This window comes from Microcaecilia unicolor, chromosome 12, assembly GCF_901765095.1.
Source record: "Microcaecilia unicolor chromosome 12, aMicUni1.1, whole genome shotgun sequence".
Classification (NCBI taxonomy): Eukaryota; Metazoa; Chordata; class Amphibia; order Gymnophiona; family Siphonopidae; genus Microcaecilia; species Microcaecilia unicolor.
Window position 1 is genome coordinate 39,677,896 of NC_044042.1, and position 25,540 is coordinate 39,703,435.

The 25,540-nt window shown below is 40.2% G+C and overlaps 2 protein-coding genes across 4 annotated transcripts in view; one reads left to right on the forward strand and one right to left on the reverse strand.

Moving 5' to 3' along the window:
- The window catches only part of LOC115481940 (interleukin-18-like), a 101,437-nt gene extending 76,878 nt beyond the window's left edge, over positions 1 to 24,559 (reverse strand). The window contains exon 1 of the mRNA XM_030221425.1: positions 24,492 to 24,559. The gene's annotated coding sequence lies outside the window, so the exon portion shown is untranslated. The remainder of the gene's footprint in view (positions 1 to 24,491) is intronic.
- TEX12 (testis expressed 12) lies at positions 6,454 to 14,862 on the forward strand. 3 transcript variants are annotated; one of them, XM_030221427.1, is made up of 5 exons: positions 6,454 to 6,527; positions 8,654 to 8,719; positions 13,388 to 13,484; positions 13,577 to 13,628; positions 14,206 to 14,862. In XM_030221427.1, exons 2-5 carry the CDS (start codon positions 8,660 to 8,662, stop codon positions 14,348 to 14,350), a joined length of 354 nt encoding a protein of 117 aa, XP_030077287.1. In that variant the 5' UTR covers positions 6,454 to 6,527; positions 8,654 to 8,659; the 3' UTR covers positions 14,351 to 14,862. The 3 variants fall into 3 exon arrangements, with proteins under 3 accessions (XP_030077287.1, XP_030077288.1, XP_030077286.1); XM_030221428.1 differs by having other exon boundaries at positions 6,504 to 6,578; XM_030221426.1 differs by lacking the exon at positions 6,454 to 6,527 and adding an exon at positions 6,535 to 6,696.
- Positions 24,560 to 25,540: the final 981 nt, after the last annotated feature.

Consider the following 25,540-nt stretch of genomic DNA (forward strand, 5'->3'; position numbering starts at 1 on the left):
CCAGAAGATACCAAAAAATAAAAATGGTTGCTAACTTTGATAATTTAATCATAGCAAATGTGTAAATGGCTTTTAGTTAATGAGCATACATCAAACAGTGACTGATATATAGTACAACAGTAGACAATAATCTACTTTCAAAAACTTCCAGATCTGAGTTTGGCTGAGTCTAAGCCCAGCGTACTTATCAGATATCCCTCAACAACTGGCTTCTGACTCAGATACATGTGAAAGTCTTTTCATGATGACATATGCCTAAAGTTGTGCTGCACAAAATAAAATTCCTTTGCCAGATTCAACCAGCAGGGAAACAGAGAGAGATCACAATGCCTTTCTTTAGCACCCCCATGTGTCTAGACTGACTAATAGGCCAGAGATGGTTTCTCTTATTATGTGGGTAGGCTTGTTTGTTTGTTAATTAATTAATTACACTTCATTATTGGACTTGCTGATGAGTATATTTCAAATCCCTAAATAAGCAAATATTATATCCTCTCGTGCATACAAATGTTTGCCTTTAGTGATTGACTGGAGGAAAAGACTCCAGATGCTCGGCTGTCACGGACTTAATCAATATTTGTTATTTGTTTGCCGCCTTTTTGGGGGAGTTCACTTGGGGTGGTGTGCAGTGGGAGTGGATCGAGCGTGAGCGGTAGGCAATTACAGCAGTAGAGGTATTCGAATAACAATACAGAGTGTGGCGTGGTGTGCTACTTGCGATGTCAACACAATATGTGGTAGAGCATTTTAGTTGATAGTGAAGGGTGGAGCAAAGATGTAACATATAGATTGGTAAGAGAGTAAGAAGCCAAAAGCAGTAAAAACTACGCTTGACCACCTACATTTTTGGAAAGCACTAAAGACAGACCTGTTCAGAACAGCATACCCCACCGACCCAACATAAAAATACCTGGACACTTGCAACAAAATGTAACCAAAGATCATAATGGACATTACCTGACTCTTCTTCCCCCTTTCCCTCCCTAAGTTCCCCCCAATTGTACCTACCATACATGTACCTCATTCTACTACAATATCACTTTGTATTCATTCACACCATGTATTTGTTCAGACCGGAATCGGCTAACGCCGTTAACGGTTATATGTAAGCCACATTGAGCCTGCAAAAAGGTGGGAAAATATGGGATACAAATGTAACAAATAAATAAATAAATAATGGAGGTACATCTATATAGGGTGCCCTGTTAGTCATCAATTAGGCATTCAACTGTAGGTGTGCAAACATGAGTTGAATGCCAAAATGGGGGTAAAATAGCAGTTATGAAATTAGATGCTACTCTATAACTGGGTGTAAATGTTTTCATGCGTAACTGCAATACGGGAATTCCCATTATTTTAGCACACGCTTTATAGAATACTCCCATTTGCCTGTACAAATGCAGCATTTAGACACTCCCATTTACATGGCATAAGTGGTTGCACCTACAGTTGGACATCTAAATGTCAATATATTAGTATTCTATAAGGGAGCTACTGCTGGCCCAACGTGAGCACTGGCAGTAGCTCCCCCCCCTGCGGCATTTCTGGTGCTAGCAGAAATATTTTAAAAATATTTCCGTAGGTGCTAACCCAGCGGTAATAGGGCAGTGCTATTTACTACCCTGTTACAGCCGGGTTAGCGCAGAAACCCTTACCGCCACTTCAGTGAGTGATGGTAAGTGCTCCCTCCCGCATGGTCATGTGGTAAGTGAAATCTTACCGCATGTCCATTTCTTTTCTTGTTTTTTTTTACTTGCTGTGGTAAAAAGGGCCTCAGCACGCAGCAAAAACAGCCCCCACCGCTAGCGCAAGGCCCCGTTTACCGCAGCTGTGTCATAGAATACTAGGTGAGAGCCCTAATTTTAGACACCCTAGTCTGAGTGCCCTTTATTGAATTGACCCCAATATATATTGCTATTTGAATATTTTCTTCTCCTGAAATTGTCTATTGCCTATGTCCAGATTGTTCTTGCTGGACACTGCTTTGGGTGATTTTTTTTCAAAAATGCAGTAAATAAATCCTAATAATGAAGTAAATTTTGCTGTCGATTGGATGCTACAACAAAAAAGTTATTAGGTGCAGTCATTGCAGGTGCATATTCATAATTGCACAAAAAATACCTACTTTTGTAATCCCCGTAGATCCAGTGTGTCCAGAAAATTGGGTGTTTCTATTGAATACGAAAGAATACACCACCATGGGTGAATCTCTTTATTTATTTATTTGTTACATTTGTATCCCACATTTTCCCACCTATTTATAGGCTCAATGTGGCTTACATAGTACCGGAGAGGCCTTTGCAGGCTCCGGTGTGAACAAATACAGGGTGATGTTGGGGTAAGATCAAGTTCATGTGACACACCCACATTAGAATCGGAGAACGGAAGAGTTGTGTTATGTCCATTACGTGCTTTAGTTTGGTTGTATTGCAGAGATTAGGCATTTAAGTTGGAAAAGTGGTTAATAAATCCCAATAAATAAATAAAAAGCCAAACGTTATGTAGCATTGTGTTGACTATAAAATCATTGTTGTTGACCAATAAATCTTGTAGACTACATACAGCATTATCATTTTACTGAGTCACCTTCACTATCTCCTTTGTCAGTATTCTATAAACCATGTCGAACTTTAGGCGCGGCTGATAGAATACCATTTATGTGGATTTTATTGGCATTGATTTTTTTTTAGGCACCATTTACTGAATCTAACCCATATTGAGCTATAAATGTTAAATTAAATTAAAAATAAAATTTGCACTTGCTCACCTGAAATTTCATTTAGCATTTAGATATTTAGTTCTCCAGTCTGGCAGGGTCCTTCTGCAGTTCCTCATCTGCTTTTGTTTTAACTACTGTGAATAGTTATGTGTCATTTGCAAATGGGCTCTCTTTTTCAGATACGTAATGAATAAATTAAAGACCACTTGTTTTTTATGGTTTTTTTTTCTATTGGTGGCCCAAGGTCCAAGAAACTGACTATGGGTAAATGTTAGCCATTTTTTCTTTATAGCTTTCCCTTGTTATTAGTGTGGTGCACATGTTCGTCTTTTCTTGATTTCTTATCAGAATCTGTATTGTGAAGTTACAAAAAAAAAAAAAAAAAACCCAATCCAAGCACAGATCCCTGAAGCATTCTAACATTTATCACTTTCCAGGAAAATGGATCATTTGTTTCCTATCTTTTAACCTATTAATCAACTGTAAGATGTTGCACATCTTGTTTGTTGTCAGAAATGACATCTGATGTTTGTAGTGGTTTTCACTTGTCATTACAGGCCAGGGGAAATGTGTGGGACTGTCCCTCTTATAATTCACAGTGTTGTGTCAGTAAGTCTGCAACCAATATATTACTAAGCACTTGGCACTACCTGTGGAGTGTACAATCTACTCAACAAACAAGAGGATTTGGGTTAAACTGGTGAGGCCAAGACTTGAAGGAGTTAAACTAATGGGTTATAGGTTGAATGAATGAAATAGGGGCAGTTTGAATGAGTGAATTGCCAGGAATATATTTAGGCACAGTCAACGTAAGCAACTGCCTTCAACACCAAATTTTGAAAAGCGCTGGAGTGTTACATAGAAACAGAGAAAATGACAGCAGAAAAAGACCATCCCGATGATATTCAGAGTGATTTAAGAGGGCAGCTTAAATCCCATTGAGCTGCTCAATCGCTGATATTCACTGGCACTAAACTGAGCTGAATATCATCTGACCACCCATGCTGAAGGTGGACAGGTCAGGGGCAGTACAAGGGGTGACACTGTGAAGCTGGCAGTTAAGCGGGTGCCAGCAATATTCACTGGAGAGGTCACGGCAGTCATTTTTTTGAAGGCAGTTACAAGAGGCAAGAGTGAATGGGCTTCGGTCCTGCCCTCACTTGAACTACCAGGAATATCAGATAGGCTGGGGGGGGGGGGGGGGCTATCCGGACAAGGGGGTTCGAGGGGATATTCGTGGGTGGGAGGGGGTTTGTGACTCTCACAGGCTGGGGGGAGAGGCAAGGAAGGAGGGGGGCTGTTTTAGAGGGGTAAGAACAGATTTTTAAGAGTTAACTGTCTTATGCGGGCCCCGGCTGAATATTAGCCAGGACCTGCATAAGCTCCAGCACCTAGCATCAGACAAATTAGCCCTGGATATTTAGTGTTGGGGCTCACACATCATCTGGCACTGCATATCCAGGGCTAATTTAGCTGGTCATGGTCAGCGTTTAAAAAAAACAGCTGCTGACTGCTAAATATCTGCCCCCATGTGGCCTATCCAGTCTGCCAGTCAATACCATCTACTATCCCTTCCTCTCCCATAGAGACCCTATGGACTTGTCCAAGCATTATTAAATTTATATACAGTCTGAGTCTATCCCCTTTTACCTTCATCCCATGCCCAGTTATGTTTACACAAATGAGAGATCTGTATGAAACCAAATATTTATTTTTATTATTTTGACTTATAAAACCATTTGTCCCTGAAACATGCTTAAAACAGAGTAATTCATTTGTGTATCTAAAATTTAAACTGATGCACATTGGAAAGAATAATCTAAATCATAGTTATCTTATGCTAGGGTCCACTTTAGGAGCCAGCACTCAAGAAAAAGACCTTTGTGTCATTATAGACAATATGCTGAAATCTTCTGCTCAGTGTGTGGTGGCGGCCAATAAAGTAAAACAGGATGCTAGGAATTATTAGTAGAGGGATGCAAAATAAGACCAAAAATATTATAATGCCTCTGTATAGCTCCATGGTGTGACCTCACCTTGAATACTGCATTCAATTCTGGTCACTGTATCACAAAAAAGATAGAGCGGAATTAGAAAAGGTTCCAAGATGAGCAACCAAAATAGTAGAGGGGATGGCACAGCTTGAAAAACAGACAGCTAAGGGGGTATATGATTGAGGTGTATAAAATCTTGAATGGTGTGGAGTGAGTGGAGGTGAATCAGTTTTTCACTCATTCAAAAAGTACAAAGACCAGGGGACACTAATGAAATTGCATGGAAATTCTTTTAAAACAAATAGGAGGAAATATTTTCTCACTCAAAGCATAGTTAAACTCTGGAACTCGTTGCCAGAGGATGTGGTAACGGTGGTTAGCGTGTACGAGTTTAAAAAAGGTTTAGACAAGTTCCTGGAGGAAAAGTCCATAGCTGCTATTGAGATGGACATGGGGGAAGCCAGTTCTTTCCCTGGGACTGGTATGGAATGATGCTAATAGGGTTTCTGCCAGGTACTTGTGACCTGGATTGGCCACTGCTGGAAGCAGGATACTGGACTACATGGACCATTGGTTAGCCCCAGTATGGCCATTCTTATATGATTCTATGTGCCCCAAAAGAGATCTTAATTTTACTTTCATTTTAATTTCAATATATTTCATTTTTATAACACCAGGCTTTCCAAGGCAGATTACAACAACACAAGCTATCCTCATTGAGATTTGGCCATGTTACTGTATTACTGTATTCTATAGAAGAGTGTAGAAAAATGATCACAAAATACAGAGTTTATTGCTGCTGTTTCTGCCAGTTGCAATAATTTTTTTCATGATATTTATATCTAGATGGGTAGCTCTGTGGCGTAGCCAAGGGTGGGCTTGGCCCACCCACTTTGGGCTCAGGCCCACCCAGTAGCAGCACACCTATGATGTGGCTTGCAGGGATTCCCAAGTCCCACCAGTTGAAAACTCCCAACAACTGTCCCTCCTGCATACCTTGTAAATAGCAGAGCAGCAACTGATACATACTACTCACACCAGCCCCACAGCCTTCCCTCTGACGTATTCCTGCCTATGCGGAAACAGGAAGTTGTGTCAGTGGAATTGTATTAGTTGCTGGTCACTGCCGGTGAAAATCTGCTATTTAAAAGATATGCGGGAGAGGGGGAATGTTTTGAGAGACCATATAGCATGCAGGTGAGAGAAGGAGAGGCCAAATCACCTGTGGGATGGGGCAGGATTCTTCTGCCCACCCATCTTGCGCCCAGGCCCACCCAAAATTGGATGTCTGGCTACGCCCTTGGGGTAGCTTTCAAATAAAGAAAAAAAGTTGTCGAATAAACTTAAAAAAATCATTTACCTCCACTTTTTAAGGCACTGCATAGCCAAATGAAACAGCTTTAGACTTTTTACAGATGGACCACGCATAGGCAGTCCGTTTTTCGTTAAAAATTTGCCATTGTTTTGGTAGGTCTAAACGGCGGCAAGCTCCACCTCACTGGCTTCAACCTCCATAATGGGCTACATAGGCTCACGCTCATACCATCCGTTATTAACCTCCTGGGAAAAGGCACTTGCTTTCCTCTTCTGACTCTGAGCATGAGCAAATACGTCGCTGCGTAAGTGCGTAGGCGGGCGCGTGACCGCCTAAATTCTCTCCCGCGCCTTGGCGTCACCCAACTCCTCCCTAACCAAAAAAAAACAAAACAAAACGAGAAGAGGCGGTACGGTGGAAGTGTGCGCGTGGGTAACGGCTAGCGCCTGGGGGCGGGGCGATGGTGGTGGTGTGACTCCTATTTGTCGTGAATGCCCAGGTAACCAATGAAGGAGAGTCCGGAGTTTCTTAGTTCCGCCCTCATGCTTCGGTAACGGATGACCTCCCTAGAATGGCGTTCTTTTCGATATTTTGTATAATAGAGTATTTCAGTTGTACCCCTAATCCGTCCTGGCCAGCACCACCTTCAACACGCACTGACTGAGGAGGTATATTTTTTTTCTAGGGCCAGTTCGCCTCTGCTCCGTGAAGGGATAAAATGTATTTAATTTTTAAATAAAATAAAACGATACCTGGTTTGGTAAAGAAAATCATAGTCTTCACGCCCCCAAATTGCCTCCACAATACATATGCATTTTACAGAGGAATTTGTAAGGCTTTCCTAACAGGCTTGGAGCCTGTTATGTACCACTACATCTTAAAGGGAAGGAAATAATAGGTAATAGATATTATTAACTGTTTAGAGCTAAGGTCCAAAGAAGAAGAAAAAAAATACCGTCCACAGGGTTTCTTAGTTACAAATAGAGAACTGAGATTACATTTGGTTTCCCCTATTGTTACACTTAACCACAAACCCACTTGACAATGAACTGAACTTTCCTCCCCAGTGACCTCTTCCAAATTTTGGTTGTTAAGTGCATTTGTTACCAGAATAGAATTTGTGTATTCAAGGTGTTTCATAAAATATGGCTTGATGGGATTTGGAGACTTTGCATTGCAGCTTAAGCAATTATTAACCCCTCCTACTACGACTACAAGGCATATGCAGCGCTGTACACCATACACAAAAGACAGTTCCTGGTCAAAGAGCTTACAATCTAGATAAGACAGGTAAAAAGAACAGGGCAAGTGAGTTGGGAGTCAAAAGCAGTGGTAAAGAGGTGGGTTTTGAGTTTGGACTTGAAAACGGCTACAGATGGCTCTTCCTCCTCCTCCGCCTCTCTCCCCCCCCCCCCCAATGGAGATATTACTTGGAAATACTTTAGAGGAGAAGGAGACATAGAGGCTCATTTTCAAAGCACTTAGCCTCCCAAAGTTCCATAGAAACCTATGGAACTTAGCCTCCCAAAGTGCTTTGAAAATATGCCTCATAATTTCCTTCAACTGTTTTTAGAATCTTCCAAGTACTAGCACTACTGCTCTAACATAGTAAAGTAGTAAATGACAGCAGATAAAGACCTGAATGGTCCATCCAGTTTGCCCAACAAGATAAACTCATTTTACATGTTATGTGATACTTAAATAAATCCTAATAAATAAATATATTATCACCTTTTTGAAGGAATTCACTCAAGGCGGTGTACAGTAAGAATAGATCAAACATGTATACCCGAGTTTGATTTGTCCTATCCATTCTCAGGACACAGACCGTAGAAGTCTGCCCAGCACTGTTCTTGTACTAAAAGTTCTGAAGCTAACTATGATCAGGGCATAGATTGCAGAAGTCTGCCCAGCACTGGTTTTGCTTCCCAATTATCAGCATTGCAACCAATCTCTGCTAAGATTCCATAGATCCATTTCTTTTAAACAGGATTCCTTTGTGTTTATCCCACACATGTTTGAATTCCATTACTGTTTTTTATCTTCACCACTTCCCGCGGGAGGGCATTACACGTATCTGCCACCCTTTCTGTGAAAAAATACTTCCTGACATTACTCCTGAGTCTGCCCCCCTTCAATGTCAATTCATGTCCTCTAGTTCTACCACCTTCCCATGTCCGGAAAAGGTTTCTTTGTGGATTAATACCCTTTAAATATTTGAACGTGTATATCATGTCACCCCTCTTTCTCCTTTCCTCCAAGGTATACATGTTCAGGTCGCAAGTCTCTCATACAATTTGCAACGCAAATCCCATACCATTTTTGTAGCTTTTCTTTGCACCTCTTCCAGTCTTTTTACATCTTTAGCAAGATAAGGCCTCCAGAACTGAACCCAGCTCTGGTGGGTTTATTTTTGACTGGCAAAGAACATGATGAATGAGAACAAAATCACTCACTCTGACTGATTTGCAGTAGGGTATTGCCATTAAAACTAGTTCAAGTCTATAAAGAGTAGAATTATTACACTTTGTTCTGTTATTTAAAATTAATGAGCATATGTAATGTTTTGCACTATTTATTTTCACTGCACCTGTTTGAAAGAAGTGTTGTACTATATTTTATTAGGTAACAATGGCAAGCAAACCAGTGAAATCAGTTGAGAGAGGTTCTAAGCGCAAAAAGGAATTAGAGGTGAGTAATTATTCTTTTTAGAGTACCATTGTGAGGAAATATCTAATTGTGGATGAGAATCCTTTGACTTTCAGGTCTTGAGACCAGCCAATAGATGCCCTTCACTGGTAAATCAGTAAATTGGGAACTGGCAAACTCTGAGATACCAAAACTTCTCTTTCCTCATCCCCATCGATATCAATCATCCCCTCATCCTGATTCCACTGGTTCACTCATTCCTGCCTCATACATCCACCTCCTGGTAGTGATATCAGAAGCATGAAGTGCTCACAGGTTACTATAGTGAGGCTTAGGATCTACATATACTTCCTACGCCTGATAAAGAAGAAATATAGGTATGGGAGGTAACAGGATTTTCACTCCACTTGTCCCAGAGGTAATAGGATCATGGAAGGACCTGGTATTCCAACAGAGGTAGGAGATAGGGAGATGGAAATTAGAGTTTGAAAGTGGATGTGGAAGATAACGAAACTAGCATAAAAGAAATGAGATATGAAGACCAGAAAAGGTGTTAGCTGAAAGACAGAGTTGGAAAAGCAAAATAAGGACTGGATTTAAGCTTATGCAATATATGCAGATCCCTAGGACATCAGATTCTGAAGGTCCTCAAAATCTAGGGCTTTGTGGAACAGAATTTCCTGCTGATTATCCCTTTCTTTTGGTTGCCATAAATCCAGCTTTGGCAAAATGAGGAGCAAAATGAAAAAGATGAATATCGATGACTGAAAAAGAGAGACATATATGGAAAAGTAAAATAGAAAAAAACAAGAAGAGGATTCATATGACAAATATGTATTGGGTTTCTGCCAGGTAATTGTGACCTGGATTGTCCACTGCTGGAAGCAGGATACTGGGTTAGATGGACAATTGGTCTGACCCAGTTTGGCTGGCTGTTCTTAATAAATGGCAGTCAAGATATATTGTCATCATTGTTTCTGTAATAGAGAACTATACAAATCCATCATTTATGATTGATGACATAGTTAAAAATTGTTGTGTAGGTGCTACTTTAAGGAAACAAAAACTGTCAGGATTCAACCGTATTATATAGAAATGTCTTACAAAGTGCATAAATATTATACAACCAGTAAATAATGCACCACAAATACAATGAATTGCTCAAAGCAAAATAATCCAAAATCAATAGTAAAAGCACATCTACAGTATATTTCACTATCCATTTGTATTTCATTAATGCTTTTGATTGGAGTAAAAACTTTGTTTCCAAATTGTCCTCAGCTTTGTTTTGCAGAGGGTCCATATTAGCTTATAGGGTTGTGCCTTAATTTAAAACAAGATGGGAATTGTCTGTGACATTTTCCATGTCATTTCATGTCATTTTTAGCCTGAAAAGACAAGAAAAAAGCTAATTTTGTTTTTATCCTGTCATATATATTGCACACTGTTCTCGAAGAGTATGTGCTATTTCTCGATATTAAAAAAAATAGTGATCAGTTTTTGTGAACACTGCACACTGTTTATGACATTGAGGCATATTTTCAAAGCACTTTGGGAGGCTAAGTTCCATAGGTTTCTATGGAACTTTGGGAGGCTAAGTGCTTTGAAAATGAGCCTCATTGTCTCCCTGGAATGAAAAAAATTTAAAAAGGAACAAAATAAACATTTCTGTAGATGAAATGCGGTCTCATTTTCGAAAGAGAAGGACGTCCATCTTTCGACATAAATCAGAACGTGGACGTCCAAATCAGTATAATCGAAACCCGATTTTGGGTGTTTCCAACTGCAGTTTGTCGCAAGGACATCTAAATTTCAAGGGGGCGTGCCAGAGGTGTGGTGAAGGTGGGACTTGGGCGTGCCTAAGACTTGGACGTCTTTGACCCATAATTGAAAATAGCAGGGACATCCATGACGAACACTCGGACGTTTTCACCCGGACATGTTTTATTTACGAATAAGGCACAAAAAGGTGCCCGAAATGACCAGATGACCACCGGAGGGAATTGAGGATGATCTCTCGTTACTCCCCCCAGTGGTCACTAACCCCCTCCCACCCTCAAAAAACATCCTTAAAAATATTTTGTGTCAGCCTGTATGCCAGCCTCAGATGTCATACTCAGGTCCATGACAGCACATGCAGGTCTCTGGAGCAGTTTTAGTGGGTAATGCAGTGCAGTTCAGACAGGCGGACCCAGACCCATACCCCCCTACCTGTTATGTTTGTGGAGGAAACAGCGAGCTCTCCAAAACCCACCAGAAACCCACTGTACCCACATATAGGTGCCCTCCCTTCACTCATAAGGGCTATGGTAGTGGTGTACAGTTGGGGGTAGTGGGTTTTGGGGGGCTCAGCACACAAGGTAAAGGAGCTATGTACCTAGGAGCATTTTATGAAGTCCATTTGCCATACCCCCTAGGGTGCCCGGTTGGTGTCCTGGCATGTCAGGGGGACCAGTGCAATAGAAATGTTGGCTCCTCCCACGTCCAAACGGCTTGCATTTGGACGTTTTTGACATGGACATCTTTGGTTTCGAAAATCGCAGAAAGTCAAAGACGTCCATGTCTAGGGACATCCAAATTCAAGGATGTCCTTGGTATTTTCGAAATGAAAGATGGACGTCCATCTTTTTTCGAAAATACGGTTTTCCCCGCCCCCAGATTTAGACGTTTTACAAAGATGTCCAAACCCAAACATAGATGTTTCTTTCGAAAATGCCCGTCATGGTAAAACTAAATGGAACAACATTTCTGGCTGAACAGTCCCATATGTGTGTGATATCAACATGGTACCTAGAATGCTGTAGATGTATAGTAGGCCCTGTACCCAGCAACCTTTAGCTAAAAATGCTCAAGTCTCTTTTCATTCACAAAAATGGATTGAAGTGATCAGCAGTAGTTCCTTCACATTTTCCTTTGATTCTTACCTCATTTATCTAAACTCTTGTTCTTTTATTATTTTGGTAAATCTATCTTATTTTGAAACGCCATAAGATCATCACGCAAATTTCTCAATCTGCACTTCCCCAGCTGTAAAGGACTAAAATACAAGCTGATACACGCCTCCACCTTCTCGTACATGAGCACCCAGCCGTGGAATGCATTACCTACAGCCCTGAAAACTATTGACGAAACAACTAACTTTCGCAAATCTTTGAAGACACTCCTCTTCAACAAGGCATACAAAGAGAACCCATAGAGGCATATTTTCAAAGCACTTTGGGAGGCTAAGTTCCATAGGTTTCTATGGAACTTTGGGAGGCTAAGTGCTTTGAAAATGAGCCTGATAGTCTTACAAAACTACCTCACCAACCCACCCAGTTATTAAAGTCCACCTTTTATACTATCCTGCCTAACACCTTCCTTCTCTCTTCCCTTACCTAATCTTTTTACATTACTAATTGTATCTGACATCTTGGAATGACTATGTCATAACAAAACTCTGTAAGCCACTTTGAGCCTGCAAATAGGTGGGAAAATGTGGGATACAAATGCAATAAATAATAATAATAAATAATTTAACAGAAGCCCTGTCTCTAGCTGTAGCTGACAAAAAGGCTAGTGCTTTCAAAAGGTGTTAACTGTGTAATGTCAAAATGTTTTTACTGAACAATCACGACCAGTGTATTTAAGTGCCTATAAAAGCATATACAGGGACATCATATTTTGTTTTGTATGTATATGCGTGTAATGGCGCACGCTGGGGGTGGGAACTACCACCAGGCTGCTGTGGTAACCCAGTGGTACTTCCGGTTTAGTGAGTGGTAAGTCAGCATTGAGTTTACTGCCGCTTTATAAAAGGACCCCTAACTTCTTTTTTTTTTGTACCTGGGTCAGTGGAATGTTAAGTGACTTGCCCAGGGTCACAAGGAATTGAACTTGGTTCTCAGCCCACTGCACCAACCATTAGGCTACTCCTCCACTCATGCCATATATGATATAAAGAATGAGAATGGTAATCAGCTCTATGCTAAACCTGGCTCCATGTTTCAGTCCCTTCTTTGTGGCCCAGTGTTGTCATCATATTTTTCTTCTGTTTTGAAATATTGAGACTGCTTTAGGATTGCTTCAGTGGCTATAGTGTGGGTACGCACTTATACAGAACATGACCTATATCGGTGGTACTGCAAGACTACTACTAGGGGACATCGGCCTCAGTTTGAACCCCGCACTGGCTAGGGTAGGAGTGATCCGGGATCACTCCTGCCTGAACCCAATAGGCGTCGTGGATATCGAAAGGCAGGCATGGGGGGGGGGGGGTGCCTTCGGGTGGATGGCTTACTCATGACTTGGGGGACTTTTCAGGTAGGGAGAACTAGACGAGAGACCCTTCAGGTGAGGGAGGGTGGACTTCAGGTTGGGGGAGCTTGAATTGGGAGGGATCTTTGGAGAGAGTTTGTGTTTGGTGGGGGGAGGGTCAGAAGGGCACCTCAAATTAATTTTGCCCACCAAATTTAAGATGCAACCCAATGCTCCGAGGACAGTGGCATAATGTTGCTTGCAAAGTTGCTCACAAATAGTGTTATGCATATACTATGGAACCAGTAACTCGTGCTATTGAGACATCACAAGTTGGTGACTCCTGTGGTATATCAGTGTGTGGTAAAAGCTTGACTTTTACTGCACCTTAATAACTTTCCCCTGAAATGTTTATACTGTGTTGGATTTTTTTTATAGGGTGTAGAAAAATTAAATTTTTCTTTGTTTTTGCAGACCGGAGATGAAGAGAGCCTGTGCTGTTCCACTAATATACAAGATTCAGATCCTTTTGACAGTTCAGATTCTAGTATTTTTGAAAAGGTTATAAAAGGTGATGAAAATAGTTCTTTGTTTTGAAAATTATTCTAGTTGTGATGATATTTGCAAATTATCTAATAAAGTAAAATCAATTTGTATTCATAGATATGAACAAAGAAATGGACATCATATTGGCTAAATACGCACAGATTTTCGGGCAAGTACACAGTTTCATGAATGTAACTTTTCTATACTTATTTTATTTATTTATTGTATTTGTACCCCACATTTTCCCACCTTTTTGCAGGCTCAATGTGGCTTACAGAGTATACTTCATGATTTTGATTCTAAATATATACTCTCTTCATATTGCTTACTTTGGGGCCATTTTATTAATGTGCGCTAAGCCCTAATGTGGGCTTAGTGTGCCCCAAAAGATTTACCATATCTCATTACTATGTAACCCAAGGTGACTTAAGTATTGCTACTGTAAATTTTGTCAAGCTGTATCAGGGTCCTTTAAGTTGCTTTAAGGGGCAAATAATGCAACTTAAAACTCTAATGCAGCTTGATGACTCCCCCTCTGAAAAATCAAAATAGAGGCTTAAAGTTGTTCTTTATTACTGTAGTATTGGCACTGAAATGAATGGGGTTTGGTCATGGAAGTAGCTAGTAGACAGAGTAATTACTCTGAAAGTTATTTCTATTAAAAATTTCTACTTGCCAATAGAAACTTGAGAGAATTCTAAAGTTAAGATATACGTTTTAACTTTAGGCTTTTTGTTTTAATGAAGCGAGAAAAGATCAGTAGATGCTTCCTATATTCAGGAGCTTGATGAAATCTTAAAAGAAGCAAGAGCCACAGAATCCCAACTGAAGCAAAAGAGAGAAAGCCTGAGGAATAGGCTCACAATGATTGCAACTACTCTTCAAAAATAAAGTGAAATGTATATTTAAAATATGTTGGATTATAAGTGTGGCTATAGCTATGCTTACTTTATGTAGGTTTTTGGTAACGTGATAGCATGTGTATTATGTGTTGTATGTAGTGAAAGATCTGCATATATTTGGCTTGACATATATTTCTTACTGTAAATTCCTTGTAAACCTTTATACAAATTCTGAAAACATTTGTTACACTAATTAAAGTAAAAGTTGGTATCCAAAGCGTTAGAAAACAAGGATTAAAAGTAAAATATATAAATGGTGTTTATTAATTTACTACCATCTTCAATCAACTGTTGAAACGTCACTGCCATGATTTAAGTAGAACATTGACTTAATATGTAAGAGCATTTCTAATCCATGTTTTAAATGAGTTTTAATTGATTTTGTATAGAATCAGTTCAGCTGTTGATGTTTCTGTTGCAGATATGATGGTTCTGTAAATACATTGACTAGTACTGAGGTTGACTGACTTTCTTCTTATGAAAGTTTTTTTCAAAATACTGTAAAAGCTTTTATTTATTTATTTAGAAATAAGTTTAGTTTTCTAGTAAATAAATGTAATGCTTTTTATTTTAAAGGTTTTATTTTACTAGTATTCTTTCCCTGCTTTTATTGGTGTGATTTTTTTCTTTACTATGTCAAAATACATGGAAAAATAGATATAGCATTTCTTCTTATGTACTTGTCACAAACTAGATGTTTTTCCAGAATCTGTTGCAGAAGTGATGACGGTTTCCATCTTTGCAGCGAGGTCCTCCTTTGTAGAAGTCTTCCTACAATAGTCAACAAATGAGCATATGCTCCATGGTTTGCCTTTCACTGCGCTTGCATTTCTGCAGTTGCCCTATTTGGTCATAGTACTCTTTGATCTGCCAGTTTGTGTATTGTACAGGTGTTTCTGGCATCACTAGGTTGATTAACAAAATATTTTTTAAACCAATAATGCAGCTAGCAACCAGAGGATTTGCAGTAAAAATGAGCTGTGAACTAGGTGTGATGAGAGACAGAGTTTCTGGTAATGTTAGTGTTCTCAAAACTGGAGCTTTCATTTATGCTCAGATCACCTACTATATGATCCTATGATGGAATGGTTGGTTATCAAAGTGGAAACAGAAAAAATGTATTCAGTAATTCTTGGGAAGGATGCAACTTAGCTCTACTGTTTTCCAGGTCTTTTCATTCAGCCTCTTCTCTTCCATGAACCATTTGAAATTAAAAGAGCAAAATTATTGCAAAAAAATAAGTTGAATATGAAAAGCCATTTCCATTTTTTCATGAACTGATACCAACAGATGGCAGCAAGGTATTGTTTGCTTAATGCCATCAGCTCTTCAAAGAATCAGTCATAGACTCAAAGCATTTTTTACCATGTAGTAATTGAGGGGGGAAGTTATCAATGTGGGTTACTGTTAAGACATTTTATTTTAATGTCAACCCCAGTTATTACTAACTACGTCTCATAGCAAAAATGGGACCTGTGCTTAGAGTACTAGTGGTAAAATAACAAATGTTAATGGTAGCCATTGTTGATACAAGTGATTTCTAACCATAGATGTTATCTGCAAATTGTAAAACAGCCACATGTGGACTACAGTCAAAAAGTCTAAATAGAGTGGGATATGGGCCTGGGTTCCCTTCTTTACAGTGCACTACACTGAGCACTAGGTTACTCCAAAGGACATGTTTGCTGCTTTAATAGGCCTCACCATAATATCTGAAGCTGTCATGGAGGCTGGTATGTACTGTTTCTTTCACATCTTTGGGGGTTGGGAGAGTCTTTCAAAAATGCACAAATACTTAGCTTTTGACCATAGCCTTTGTGCCCAATTATTATTATTTATTGCATTTGTATCCCACATTTTCACACCTCTTTGCAGGCTCAATGTGGCTTACAATACTTCATGAGTGGTGGAGATATATAAGAAATAAACACGTATTACAATGCCGTCGCAACTGTCTGACAGTGGCCAATGTTTCGATTACTGCTTCAGGGACTTGCTGTGCATAATTGTCAGGAGCTAAATTATCAAAAAATCCAAGATCTTAGCCTACACCACTGCTCTCAACATTCAGATTATCATGAATGACCACAAAAAGCAAACTGGCAGGCGGTCTGCTAGATCCAGTAAGAAAGAAATCATGGAAGCAGACTTTGTTAAAAGAAGAGAAATATTTTATTAGTAGTGAAATTAAAAACATGCTCAACACGGCCGTGTTTTGCCCTGAATGGGCTGCTTCAGGGGCAAAACAATACTGCATCCAACCATTCAGGACATAAGGTGCAAAAACACCTTATGTAGTGTTTTTGCACCTTATGTCCTGAATGGTTGGATGTAGTTTTGCACTATAAAAAAAATTATTTGTAAAAAAATACACTGTTTAACATCTTATTTTTTCGCCATCTTGCAATCTGTTTGACCATACCCGCTATTTTTGCTGCTGTATCTCTAAAAGTAAAGTGGAGTTTTTCCCATTTTTGTTTGTTACCTGGATACAAATATAATAAATAAATAAAATAAATAGTATTGATTATGGTGAGATGTAACAATTTTAGCAAACTTTAAATCAACCTAGAAGGTATAGGGTCTAACTCTAAAGTAGCTGGTCACCTTGATGCCAACAATTTTCCAAAACTGATGGAAGATACTAAATTAAAAGCACACCATTCTGAAATAGGATCCACCCTCACCTCATCTAACGCTTTTTGCCCACTCTTACATGATCAATCTGATTGCCTAACGAAAGTGGACTTTTTCTCAAACTGAAGTACATATTTTCTTCTCCACTGTTGAAGGTATAAGCATTGGTTTGATGGCATGGCAGTTCTGTACCAATTTAAGATTGAGAATGGAGTTGTAACCTACATGAGCAAGTTTCTTGAAAGTGACTCCTACCTCACTAATAAGAACAAAAATTGAATTGTGGTATCAGAATTTGGGACAATGGCTTTTCCAGACCCACGCAGCAGTGTCTTTGAACATTTCATTTCTAAATTTGAAATGGCAAGTAGTTGAACTTCTCACACTTCCTTTCACCATTAGTACTGTTGGTAGATCTTATTGCTATGAATACAGTCAGTGGTGGGAGTTTCTGCATGCCATGATAGTTTATAGTTCATCTTTATTTGATATACCGCCTATAAATTACTTATCTTGTGGTGTACAATGAAATAAGACAAAAATTGTAGGGGAGGAAAATCATAGAAAGCAACATAATGAGACCTAAACTATGATAAATAAATATAATCTGCATTATAAAAGTATGCTTAATTCATTACCTGAGACACAAAAGTAGGAAAAGAGGAAGCCACAAATAACGCGAACACGGCAAGAGCATAAATTAATTTTAGGACAAATTATCATAAAGAAAATCTAAAGTAAAATAAGTTTTCAAAGATTTTATATGTTTCTTAAGGGACATTTCAGTATGGACATCAATTGGCAATTGATTTATTAAAGCAGGGGGCCATGACAGTTGAGTACAGTCTAGAAATACATAGAGAGGGGTAGCACAACCAAGAGATTAAGCTGCAAGGATCTGAGAGCTTAAACAGGCTTGTAAAAAAATAAGAAACTGTAAAGAAAAAGGGGCAAACTAGAATAATAAACCTGGTGTATTATGACTAAGGTTTTTAAAGGACTGTGGTATGAGATTGGTAACCTTTTAATGGACTGACCAAGGGTATTGCTAAGCACTAGCACATGGGACTTATGTCTGGAGTCTGTGTGTCAGTGCCTTGAATTTGATTATTAGCTGGCACTGCCCTCAGAACAGCTGCTTTCTTCCTGTATCATGTTTCTTAGTGAGATTGATCACAGTGCTCAAGCTCCCACACAGTTCTCACAGTTAAACAATCTTGAGAAGAGCATGGAAATTTGGGCACAGTGCAACTCAAATGCACTGAGAACACATAGTGCAAGAAGAAAACAGCTGCTCTGGGGCTGGTGATAGGGTATGAATTATCAATAAAGGTGAAAGAGAGGTGAGACCTGGTAGTGGCTGGTTGGGTAATTTGTATGGCTGGCTGTTCAGCTGTGGGGGTGGTACCTGGTAGGCTGATTGACAAACGCGATTGGTTGGCTGGAGAAACTAGGTGTCAGGGTGGCTGGCTTTGGTGGTGTGGGGATTGAAGGATGGCTGATCATCTAATTGGATGGTAGGGAAAGGGAGTTTGCTGGTTGGGAGTAGTGATGATGGCTGCCTGGCTGACTGGGGGTTAGGAGTAGTGAGTAGCTGGCTATCATAAGGAGTAACTAGATACTGACTTGGGAAATGGTTGATATGGCAGTGGGGACACCAGCGAACTAGCAGAGGATGAGAACATCATTGTTCAGTTGTAGGCAGGGGCTATGGGCTGGGCTGGCCTTAGTATTGATGGCTATGGGACTCTGCATACCTGACTTCCAAGCAGCCCTTTGACCAATGGGACAATGCCCGCAATGTCAGGCGGGAGAAGGCACCTTTTGGTTGTGGCAGAGAGAGAGAGAGCGCTGTCATATTTGGAAGAGGACTGGCTCACCTTCATCTTTGGAGAAGGGCTTTAGCATCTAGCAGTGCTCTACAATTGACATAATAATGATCTGCAGAATGTCTAAGTGTAAAAAGATAAAAAATGTATTTAAAATTATGCAAATTTTCAGTGATGTTATCTGTGTAAGTGGCACCATAGAACATCCTCATATAACTTTAAATTGATTTTTTATTTATTTAAATTTGTACCTGTCATTTGTAAGTCTTGAATGCATCAGTTATACAGAGAGTGGTTGAAATTTGCTCGCTGCAAGTCCTACTCCAATAAAAACATTTCACTTTTGGGCATTTGATTTATTTGACAAAAAGGTGAAGCACTGGCCATTGCTGTATCTGCTGACTGCATAAGTCCTTTTGAAAACTGAACTGGTTGTAAATAAACAGCCAAAGCCACGCAAGTGTCTTCTTGAAATGTGCACTCTGTCATCTTGAAAACTTTTGGATAATTCTTGTATTGGTCTTATAAAAGGTATCACAACCTGTAGAGGATCTAGTTTTCTCTTGAACTTTTTTTGGCTACTAGAATTCTATTCTGAAGTCAATAAAGACTATTACTTGCATTGCTTTGTATTTTAGGCTATTTGGCTCATTTTCGAAAGAGAAGGACATCCATTTTTCAACATAAATCGGAAGATGGATGTCCTTCTCCCAGGGACGTCCATATCGGTTTAATCAAAACCCGATTTTGGACGTCTCCAACTGCAGTCCGTCACAAGGACGGCCAAAGTTTAAGGGGGCGTGTCGGAGGCGTAGCGAAGGCGGGACTTGGGTGTGCCTAACACTTGGATGTCCTTGACCTATAATCGAAAAAAACAAGGATGTCCCTGATGAACACTTGGACGTTTTCACCCGGACGTGTGTTTAAATTAGACTAAGGCACAAAAAGGTGCCCGAAATGACCAGATGACCAGCGAAGGTAATCGGGGATGACCTCCCGTTACTCCCCCAGTGGTCACTAACCCCCTCCCACCCTCAAAAACATCTTTAAAAATATGTTGTACCAGCCTCTATGCCAGCCTCAGATGTCATTCTCAGGTCCATGACAGCAGTATGCAGGTCCCTGGAGCAGTTTTAGTGGGTGCAGTGCACTTCAGACAGGCAGACCCAGCCCCATCCCTCCCTACCTGTTACGTTTGTGGAGGAAACAGCGAGCCCTCTAAAACCCACCAGAAATTCACTGTATCCACATCTAGGTGCCCCCCTACACCCGTAAGGGCTATGGTAGTGGTGTACAGTTGTGGGTAGTGGGGTTTTGGGGGGCTCAGCACACAAGGTAAGGGAGCTAAGTACCTGGGAGCATTTCATGAAGTCCACTGCAGTGCCCTCTAGGGTGCCCGGTTGGTGTCCTGGCATGTCAGGGGGACCAGTGCACTACAAATGCTGGCTCCTCCCATGACCAAATGGCTTGCATTTGGCTGTTTTTGACATGGACATCTTTGGTTTCGAAAATCATCGAAAGTCAGAAACATCCATGTCTAGGGATGGCCAAATTTAAGGATTTGGACGTTTCTGATGGTATTTTCGAAACGAAAGATGGACGTCCATCCTTTTAAAAAAATACGGGTTTCCCCACCCCTGGATTTTGCCATTTTGCAAGGACGTCCAAATTGCAACTTGGACGTCCCTTTCGAAAATGCCCCTCTATGTGACCCCTTGTCTTCTCATGCTACATTGGAAGAATAGGTATACTTGGTTTATCATGCCCAATCCCCTTCATTTAAAAAATCTCCAGCGCTGTCTATCCTTCAGCTCTTTGCCTTGTTCTTGTCGTTGTACTTGACAGGGTTGTTTTTCCTTGCTTCAGTGCATCCACAAACCACAGATTCTAGCAAGTGGGAAGCTGTCACAGTGAACCTGTGCTGCTACTTATGCATTTCTTCAGAAAGGTGGTATATCAAATCCCATCTCCTTTCCCCAGAGCTCAGATGAGAAACAGCAAAGCAGCCCCCTGCATTTACCTAGATTAATAATAATGGTACTTATTATCTAGGAGGTCAGCCTTTCAGAAATCTTACAGGATAATATCTCCTGAGGTATTAAATACCAAAAATTATGTAGTTATTTATTGGGATTTATTAACCACTTTTATGAAGAGATTCATCTAAGGCAGTGTACATCAGGTATATTTTAACATAAAACTTACAATTTTAACAACATAACAATAGTAAAGGACCTTTTTTACCAAATCGTGCTAATGATTCTCGCACAGCAATGCCGACAAAACCCACTGAAAGTGAATGGGCTTTGTCAGCATTTCCATGCCAGGAATCGCTAGCACGGTTTGGTAAAAGAGGCCCAAAAAGACCAAACATAAGCATGCATAAATAAATACACAAGTTTATTAGTAATTTGATATACTGCTACAAGGAAATCCGTCTAAGCGGTGTACAATAAAACAATTGGGGGAAAATCGGAAAATAACTACAATATAGATAGGGTAGGAGAAAGATAAGGGGAAGAGAGAGGAAGAAGCAAGGTGACAAATATGAGAGAGCTCATAGAGTGAAATCTCCAGTGAGCATGACGCCGTTGACCAACGTACCTACTATAGTCAGTAGGAGAAGCAGAATTTGAACCTTGGCTTTCCTGGTTCACAGCTCATTGTTCTAACAACTAGGCCGCTCCACCAATCAACACCCTCTTACCTAACCTCCACATTCAATATCCTATACCTTGGTTACTTTAGAGTAAATCTTGTAACTGCTTTGTGTTACTCAGAGCTCACAGATAATGCCAGTGTGAACTACATTGTGTTCAAGGGTGATTACTATGTCAGTACTGAAACAAATTTTATGCATCGAGTGGATCCTGAAACGCTTGAATCAAAGGAAAAGGTAAGCACAAGTGGGAGCTTCTTAGAGAAGGGCACATTCTCTTTAAATAAGAATAGATATTCCTGTATCCTGTCAGTAGGAGAGCTAGTACTAGGATGATCTTACAATTAAGTGGGTTATAGATTTAGCAAGTAGATTAAAAAAAATAAGCTTTTTCAAGGAATGTCATGGATTACTTGCAGTTAAAGTAACAAAAATCCAGGAAGACAGGTTGAAAACCCAACAAAGTCGATTAGAGCCTTCAGCCTTCCTTGTTCATTACAACTGCATTCAGTACGTAGAATATTTGGTCAAATCATGCATATGTATTTGATTTTTGAATGTTCTTTATATTGAGATATTCAACAATTTTCATAGGATATTGAATATTCTCACAATGCAAAAAATGTAATTACATTATGCATAAGAAAAATTAAAACAAAAAAGTTCACTGTGCTTCGAATTATTTTTCACAAGGGGATTCAGTGAAGAACAATAAATTAAAAAAAAAATCAATTGTGAAAGAGACTATGGTGCTTATTTTAGCAGCGCTGTTCAGGTGTTAGATGTCTATAAACCGGCATGTAGATGTATAGTGCATTTTACAAAGCTGGGTTACGAAAGTCCACAGCTGGAGAACATCCATCTGGCATGGTCTAGACATGCTTTAGATGGGACTAGGCCCAAAATATAGATGCCCATTCTCCATTTCAGAAGGGGAATGGACGTCTGTGTCCAAAAAGATGGATGTCTAGATTTAGACCTGCTACCTGGGACATCTAGGTGTTAAATAAAGTGCTCTGAATGAGCAGAGCTCTACTCCCGGGATTAAGGGAAGTCATGCCAATAGTTGAAAATCCTACCCCTCTCCTGAAAGCGAAATTGGCAAGGGGTACTGGGCTCTGTGCCAGCGTTAGGAAGAAAAATGGTCATTCATGTTTCTAAAATGGCTTATATAGGGGCCCTTTTACAAAGGGCTTGGTGTGTAGCAGTTTGGAACTACTGCTGGGCTATCACAGGAGCCCAGAAGTAGTCCCCACCCCAGCCCACTCCATTTCCGGTGCTACAAAAATATCTTGCATTTTTGTAGTGCTAGGGCTTACCTGGTGGTAATCTGGCAGCACCGCATGCTGCCCGGTTACCGCCGGGTTACCGCAGGACCCTTACCGTCACCTAAATAGGTGACGATAAGGGTTCCCCACGGAAATTGCCACGCACCAATCCCTGTGATTAGCTCGCTGATGCTACCGCAGGCCCCTTTTTACTGCAGTTTGGTAAAATGGACCCTTAGACATTTATGTTCCAGTTTCATAACAGGGATGTTCATGCAACTGTTTTGCCCCATTGATATTTTAGACATCTATTTTTCTAAAATGGATGTCCATGCTGCACATAACCAGCACATGAATGTCCATTTCGCCTAGTATATCAGAACATCAGCAGATCCTGTTCTAAGATACTAGCAAAAATGGATGTCTAATTTCTGATATGAATGTCCTTTCTATAATGCCACTCTATACTTGCAGAGCAGTAAACAATTTAAAATGAGAAGTAGCCTCATCATGGTGGGTTTCAGAGGGACCAGGTACTTTGTCCGGCAGAAAGACCTTTAGATATTCTGGGTCTGTTTTCCTTTCATGTTAACTTATAGCAGGGCTTCCCAAACCTGTTGTGCAGATCCTACAGCAAATCATGTTTTCAGAATATGCAGAATAAATATGCTTGAAATCAATCTGCATGTACTGGAGACTCAGTATCTGCAAATGTGTTGTGTTGTAGTCTTTCTAGTACATTAACTCATCTATATTCAACCTAGCTGCGCTCAGCATTTCTCTAAACACCTTCCACTTTTATTTAAATTAGATCCAAATATTTAGTGCCAGGCCATATCTGTGCACCACCTTGAATATCTGTGGCATTGGTGGTACCCAGAAGGTACGCAGGTACGGTTGATGTTTGGCGCAGAGTTAGGACTGACTTTTTTTGCAGTCCAACTTGCCTGGTTAGCTATGTGAGCATTGACCAGTGCCTGCATAACTCCTGGCTCCTGCCTGTCTTTGCCTCAGACCACCACAGCACTAACCAGAGAGTGCTGCAGTGGACAGAGTCGATATTCAGCGACACTGTCTAGTTAACTTCTGCTGAATATCAGCTCCTGGCCCGCTCAGTATGTTAAAGTGGGTGGAGTATCTCCTGCCTGTTTAAACCACTCTGAATAAGAACATAAGAATAGCCATACTATGTCACACCAAAATGGTCCATCTAGCCCAGTATCTTGCTTCCAGCAGTGGCCAATCCAGGTCACAAGTACCTGGCAGAAACCCAAATAGTAGCAACATTCCATGCTACCTATCCCAGGGCAAGCAGTGGCTTCCCCATGTCTGTCCCAATAGCAGACTATGGACTTTTCCTCCAGGAACTTGTCCAAACCTTTTGTAAATCCAGATATACTAACTTCTCCACATCCTCCAGCAACGAGTTCCAGAGCTTAATTATTCGTTGAGTGAAAAAATATTTCCTCTTATTTGTTTTAAAAGTAGTCCCCCTAGTCTTTGTACGTTTTGAAAGAGTAAAAAATCAATTCACTTCTACTCATTCTATACCACTCAGGATTTTGCAGACCTCACACATATCCTCAGCTGCCTGTTTTCCAAGCTGAAAAGCCCTAACCTCTTTAGCCTTTCCTCAGATTAGAGGAGTTCCACTCTCTTTATAATTTTGGTCACTCTTCTTTGAACCTTTTCTAATTCCACTGTATCTTTTTTGAGAGCTGAATGCAATAGTCTTACCTTGCTCTGTGTCTGATTGTTAGGTGTGGCGAGAGAAAGGATCCTATCCCTCTAAACCTGTTTTTGTGTCAGTGCCAGAAGCCTTGGAAGAAGATGATGGAATTCTTCTCTCTGCTGTGGTCACACCTAACCAGGTAACTCCTTATAGAAACCTGTTCTTTTCCTTAAGACCAAACACTGCTTAATAACAGCAGTCACACTTTTCAAAAACTTGAAGAAACAGATGTGCTGCCCTCTAGTGCACATTCAGTTGGTGTCAAGGCTTTCTTTTACATTTGTATGCACAGCATTACATTCAAACAGTTCAATTTATGGAACTAATGGTGAGCCTACCCTGCACATAATTCAGCTTTCTTCAGGATCCTTTATATTGAAAGGCCCAGTTGTGCAGAATGCCAAACTGGGCAACTAAAGCCCAGTTCTGCTTCACACCAGAATTTCTTACATTTGTACCCCACGCTTTCCCACTCATAGCAGGCTCAATGCGGCTTACATATTATATACAGGTACTTATTTGTACCTGGGGCAATGGAGGGTTAAGTGACTTGCCCAGGCACACTTCTGATAGTTTGCTGGAGTCGAGCCTGTTGTGTACCCATATACGTGCATTGGGTCCTGTGAGCTGTGTGGTCCTCCTGTTGGAGGTGACAGGATGTGGTAGGCCTTGATAGCATGCACTTGCATGTGGATTCTGAAAGGCCAATCAGAGAAAGTATCTTGAACTTTATCCTCTTGTCCACCAGGACCCAGTACAAATCTTGAAGAGCTGGTGAAATATGATTGCACTACATCAAGCCCTTTAAAAGGCTCTGTTGTAAACCAGTTGTAAAATATTCTTGGAAGAAACAAATTAGAGTAGATTATAAGAGTTCAGTGTATTTGTTTGTGTGCGTGTGTGTTTTTTAAAGGAGGTCTTTATTAAAAGAAAGAATACAAAATAACAGTGACAACTGGTAGTAATTATGAATTGAAACAGCTTCACAAATTCAAAATCCACAAAGCCTATGCAACTGTACCAAGACATTTAGAAACAAACCTCCAATTTATCC